The 6,590-nt window shown below is 40.8% G+C and overlaps 1 protein-coding gene across 1 annotated transcript in view; it reads right to left on the bottom strand.

Annotated features, from left to right (window-relative positions):
• The window catches only part of kiss1ra (KISS1 receptor a), a 16,092-nt gene extending 12,861 nt beyond the window's left edge, over positions 1-3,231 (bottom strand). The window contains exon 1 of the mRNA XM_005742549.1: positions 2,873-3,231. Within this exon, the coding sequence (XP_005742606.1) occupies positions 2,873-3,125 (253 nt within the window). The 5' untranslated portion in view covers positions 3,126-3,231. The remainder of the gene's footprint in view (positions 1-2,872) is intronic.
• Between the last annotated feature and the right edge of the window lie 3,359 nt (positions 3,232-6,590).

Here is a 6,590-nt window from a genome sequence, read left to right as displayed (position 1 = left end):
TAAATCATGTTCTTCTTGGGGATCAGATACTTATTTCACTAAATGGCATGAAAATGAATGCATAACTTTTATGTAATGTGTGTTTTTCTTGACTTTTGGTTGATATTCTGTGTCTTTTGAAAATGAAGCTACCATAAAATTGAAGATGGTTCATTTTAAAGTTACACCTTCGGCAGGGGCTGAATTATTTCCCCCCTTCTTATCTTACTTTATGTGACATTTAAAATAAAATATTTACACCCATGTCCTTTGGGATAATCTGCTTGCCTGTCTGCCTCGTCCACTTAGAGTGCATCATTTGTGTCTCCTAGCTGTAAAGCTCCACACTTCCTCAGTCCCAGTGGAGCTTTTCTTTCACAGGCATTTCTGTATGATTTGTTTCATTCGCCACACAGTACCAAGCACTTACCCACTCACACACCCTCACCACTAATGATATCGAAAGCCACTGACTTTGTCTGCTTCATGATTAATTCATATTTTTGCAAAACAAGTACTTATATTCTGACTTTTTCCTCCATCTCACTCGTCTTGTCATGTCACTTCCGAGCTGTCTCAGGCAAAGTTAACTGTTACAATTGTGACCAACCACAATTAAACAATTAGCAGTACATAAATCATATGGTTTAAATGTCCACCGAAGCTCTGACTACACTGGAGACAGCAAACACGTAGTAAGAAATCTTTTTTTCTTTGATTCCTTTCATATGAATCCCCTGAGCATTATCTGCTAAGAAGAAAACCTTTTGCAAACACACACAGAAAAGGGAAGCAGATTTTAAGCTACGGGGTCTACTGAACCATGAAAATTGCTTGCTTGCAGAAATTAATAATTCCAACCTGTATGCAACGAGGATCCCAAAGCACTTCCAACATGATCATTATTATACCCCTTTAATTAGATTTTTTTCTCATAATGTGGTTGGTCTTAGAAATAATCTGCACTCAGTTGGGACTCAGGACATGTCTGAACACCTGCACCTTCCATTAAAGTGTGTTTGTCTCATTTGTTTTCATAAGTACAGTTAATGCTGGCTTTAGTGTAAGTGCAAATGCCTGCTTGGCTGAGTTGACAAACCAGCAAAAAGAAATTTCACCAGTCAAGTCGCAGGCTGTACTTGTGAAGAATGTGATTCAAATAAAAGGTTAACTTCACAAAAGAGCAGAGGTATTGAAGCAGATAAAAACATCAGCAGCATTGTTTAATTAAACATCCTTATGGACAGACTTAATCTGATGTATGACTCAAGCAGAAAACCATGCATATGTGGTTATCTTTGAAATCTTGCCCTGACATGATTTTCTTGCTGGTCATGTAAGGGTATTGCAGTCTGGGACATTTAAGCATCCAAGTCTTTCTTCTCAGCCATATTCACTGAGGTAGTGTCTCATTTCTCAAACTGCACGTCCTCAACTCCTCTCCTTGGGCGGTAGTCCCCCCCCCTTCTCCACTCTCAGAGCTGAGAGTGGAGAAGGTGAGTAAACAGGCCTTGGAGCGATCACGTTCAAGCAACCTCAACTAAATAAGACATCTGGCACAGAGTACAAAGATATAACTTTTGAATCGCACTCACACAGGAAGGGTTTGATTATATTAAACAACAAAAACAATGCCTCCTCTCTCCTTTGTCCCCTGTATTTGTTTTTTTAAGGACTTAAAGCATCATTCAGCGTTTTGTGTTTGACTTCCGGGTCACAGGCAGGAGGACAGAGGAAGGTTTTGTTGTGTGATTGTGTCCCCTGCTCTCTCCCTGACTCAGATACAATCCCTTGTGTCCTGTGGAGCCAGTGTACAGCTGTCTCCACTTGGCAGTCAGCACTGGCTACTGCACTGAAGAGAGGACTTGGCTAGCCCAGTGCTGGACCAGCTTGGCAGTGTTATATCAGTGAGTGGTTCTGTTGTGTCTCTTGTTGAAAGGAGAGTGTACTTTACATTTAATGATCGCACTTGACTTTTTCCAACTTTCCAGATTTGCCGCTGACTTTCTTTTGTTTCAGGCTTTTGGCACAGAGGATTCAGCATCTCTTTAATTTGAATGTTTTAATAACATTCGCCTTGTTTCCCTCCCAGACCCCCAGCCCTTTTTTGTGGAGTGCAGCATCCGCTGAATACTACCTGTTGCCATGACCTTGTCCTTCATAGAGTTTGGCTAAATGTAGATGGAAACACACCTACCTCCTTCTGCCAGCATTTTTTACATTTCAAATTTGCATTTAAAGGTAGATTTCAGTTTTAAGTTGATGTCTCTTCAGGATAGATATTTTTGCTGTTAAATGAAACACGCTGAAATAAAAATGGAATTCATGATTTACTCTTTTGTATTGATGAATTTAATATCATGAATCCTTGGAGCTTTATTTGCAAATAACCTCTGCACATAGCGACAAATAACTGATGCATATTTCAAACCATGAACCACTGAGTGAGAAAAATATTTTTCTGGTGCAGATAAATTTTAGATTCCATGTTGCACTGGTCCCAAAACAGCAGATAATTATTTTTAAAAAATGTTTAATTTTCTCTTGTTTCAAGAAAGACATCTGCATTAAGTTAAATGACACGTTTGAGCACCTGTCATTGTCGTTAATAATTAAAGTGAAATCTTTAATCAGCACAGACATTTTTCCAATGAGCTGTGCACTCAAACTGTCAAATGCATATTCAGGGAAATTTGGACTTGGCTTTCTCGTGATCCCCACTTGAGCATGTGATGAAATTTTACAGGATAGACGAAAGAGATGTTTAATAACATAGCTGATGTTTATTTCCCTCCTGTCCATATGAGTCACATCTCCTATGCATCATTATCTTCTTCTAGTCTTTGTCCATTTACCAAGAATCATAAATACAAACTTGCACATGGAAGCTTACCTATGTAGAAGTTGGTTGCCGTCCTCATCTGTCTGTGTTTTGAAATGACATAAATGACCAGAGAGTTGCCCACCAGTCCGACCAGCATGATAAGAGAGAAGAACAGAGGGACCAGCCAGGCATCCGTGAAGAAAGGATGCTTGTCTCCTTCCTCCTCCTCCTCATCCTCGTGTCTTCCTAGAGAGAAGTTTGTTCCGGATCCATTGATCCAGACCTGCTCAGTGGAGTTCCACAGCTCCTCGGAGGAGTACATCGTGACAGGAGAGGGGGAATAATTGACGGACGCGAGCGGGTAAGTGAGCAGGTTGTATGAGGTCTAGAACCAATTTGAAGAGAGAGAGTGTGCAGTATGCAGTCCTCTCTGCCCTCAGGCAAAGAAAATGAGAGAAAAGCAAATAATAAGGAGGGAAAAAGTCTGGCAGGAAGACCGCATGAGAGAAAAGTTGAGCAGTGAAAGGTATATGGGGTGGCAGATTGTAGGAAAAACAACAGATACGAGATGAGGCAAAATTGAAGTGAATAGCAAGCAGTTTAATCAAAGTGAAAGGGTAGCAAGGTAAATTAAAAGGTGGAGGGATGCAATTCCTCCACCAGGAGAAAAGGGGGTCGGGCAAGATGGAAAAAGACTTCTTAAGCTGCTCAAGTGTTGGACTCAAAGTAGGATAGAGAAATTATGTCAACAGGTCATAAAAAATAGGAGGTGAGCAGGAGTGGATAAAGGGCTTCTTTTCTTTGAAGCTTGTTGGATGAAAACTGCCACTGCCAACACCGTTGAGCTTTAAAGCTTGCTGTTTTTCTGACTCGAGAGCTAAGCGCCCATTTCAATAGCCCTGGGAAATTATTAACAACCGAGGTTATGCTGACAGGCACACAGATGTCTTCTCCAAGCTCGGTCATCAAATACTCAGAAGCAAATCCAGTGTACTTGCAACTCCCTCTTCTTTTCTTTGAGTTGGTTTTCAGTTGATTTGTCCCCACTGTTCCACTTCTTTGTAGTAAGGTCCACAATTCAATCCATCACCTAACCTTCCATCCAGGGATTTTCCTTTAGAGGAAAGGATAGTAACTTGACTAAAAGATAACTACAGGCTAGTAAATGAGTTGATATTTGCTCTCTAACCCTGACAAAACTGTGTCTGACAAAATGGTTTGTTTTTTAATAAAAAGAACTGGCAACAAACAAAAACCCCTCATCTGCTGTGCATCCTCTAAGCAGAGCTGAGTTGAATAGAAATCATGCTTCGCGGAGACGGCAGAGAGCAGAGTGAACGAGGTGCTTGCAGCTTTATAGTATGAGCAAGAACGCACAGACGCAGTGGGAAGAGGAGATACACGCACACACACACTGAATCCGTGTCAGTGTGTTTGTGTGTGAGTTTCTACATGACTTTGGGATAAATAGCTGATGTAAGGGTCTCCTAGCAACGTTATCCCTAAATCTTTTAGTAACAATTGCCAAAAACAGCCTCCAACCGATTTCACCGTGCTCCACATGGAGTTACAATAAGATAGCATTTTAAAATACCTTTACAGAGGCAGACAGGAAACATCAAGAATATCACTGTTAAATTGAGAAAGCTGTCTATTTAAAAAAAACAAAAAACCTGCAAATATCAAAGAAGCCGTTTCTAAAGATATTAATTTTATATTTCTTAACCATGTGTTCTCTCCGAGGACCGTCTATGGTCAAAATCCCTTTTATTCCACACCAGAAAAATAAATTATCATCAGGAAGGATGAATCTGGAAATAATTTACAGATTTTCCCTCTCACTTAGCTACAATCTGGTTTTCCAAAGGTTTATTTTCAAATGTAAAACTGGGTCTTAAAACGTCATATTTGATATGAAAACCTTTTTTAATGTTAAATCCTAATGCAAGCAGTGTGACAACCAGTGATAACACTGTACAAATTGCAAAGCTAATGAATCCTCCAAAGAAAACACACCACTGATCATGCCAGCAGGACTGCTGCCCAGTACAAATGGACAAATTACAAATCTACATTATGCACACACTACTAGCCCAGCATGCACTGCCAGATGCAGGTGCTATTGTCTGAACCCCAGGCACCCCAACCATGCCAGGCTTGAAAAATGCTAACACGTACTTGGAGAAATAGAGAGGCACACAGGAGGCTTGTCACTCTAAGGGAGGGGGGGAGTATGATTCACCTCATATCTGGGAGCAACATACACACTATAAATTGTTGTTTCCACAGTTTATGATAAATAGAGTCAGAATGAACAGAAATGGCCTCATTGAGATTACTCTGAATCCCTCTGGATTTGTTGTTACAATCGAAATGAATCAAAAACTATTCTCTAGTCTTCTTCAGAAAACTGGCATTGCTCATTTTGGAAAGGCTTCAGTTGTAGCTTTCACTCTCCTGAGGAGTCTAAGGGTGTACCAGAGACCACCACCAAATGTCTCAGTGAAATGCAGTATGAATACTTTAGGGTGATGAAGAAAGTAGGCGGGAGTACTGAGAGACCATGCAAATGACAGGGAGAGAGGTGGTAAAAGCAAAGGAAAAGTCGTATAGTGATTTGTATGTGAGGCTGGACACTAAGGCAGGAGAAAAGGGGTTGAGAAAAAGATTTGATTGGCAAGGCAACGGGACTGTGCTGGAAAGGATGTGCAGCAGGTTATACAGATGGTGATGTATCATCAAGTGAAGAGAGTGTGCTGAGAAGATGAAGGGACTACTTTGTGGAGCTGAATGAAGAAAATGTGCAAAAATTGGGTTATGGATGGAGGACAGTTAGTGAAGCAGGAAGGGCAGAGGAATTATAAAGAAGTGAGGGCAGATGTGAAAAAGATACAGAGTGGAAAGGCAGTTTGTCCACATGACAAACCTGTGAAGGCGTGGGAGATGTCTGGGAGAGAGGACACAGTCCTAGAGAGTGAGGATGCTTGAGGAATGAAGAAGAAGCTTACTGAACAATAGCAGAGCTGCACCAACTACTGAGTGATAAAGCCGACAAGCCATGACATGAAGATATGGGAAATTTAAGAAAGACAGGTGACATTCAGGGAGCAGCAGTTTAGCTTCATGCTGAGAAAAAGATCATAAATTGAAGCTTAGAGAACACACACACACACACACACAACCAGACAAACAGACTGTTTTTCTTCTATGACCCCCAAAGGCTGTTAATCATTCACGTATCAGTGTAATTGCACAAACTTCCGAAGCATGTCTGAAAGGACCATGAATGATCTAATGCAGGGGTGTCAAACTCAAATACACAGTGGGCCAAAATTCAAATCTGGAACAAAGTCGTGGGCTAACATTAATATTTATTGAAATATATTTATTCCTCCAGATATAAGAATGAATTTTTTCTTATGGACTCAAACACGTTTTGCTGAAAAACTGAATATGGAACAAGCAAAGCTTAATACTAAACTATATATATGTTAGCTGTATAATACCAGTAGGCCAGCTCTAATAGTAATTTTGTATGGCTTCGCGGGCCAAATGTAATTAGGCTGCGGGCCAAATTTGGCCCGCGGGCCAGAGTTTGACACCTATGATCTAATGAGTAGGAGTTTGAGCATTATTCTTGAATTGTGTCTCCTCTAAATCTGAGTTCATCCAGAGTAACTCAAAGCTCCTGCTGCTTTGTCTCCATCAGAAGGAGAAGCCTTGCTGCCACTGATGACTAACGATTCATGCTAGTAAGAACAATACCACAATCCCAGCGCTGGCGCAC

Source organism: Pundamilia nyererei, unplaced genomic scaffold (genome assembly GCF_000239375.1).
Source record: "Pundamilia nyererei isolate P.nyererei 1_Seehausen unplaced genomic scaffold, PunNye1.0 scaffold00121, whole genome shotgun sequence".
NCBI classification, from domain to species: Eukaryota; Metazoa; Chordata; class Actinopteri; order Cichliformes; family Cichlidae; genus Pundamilia; species Pundamilia nyererei.
Note: the sequence above shows the minus strand (reverse complement) of the source record. Positions and strands in the feature narration are given on the sequence as shown.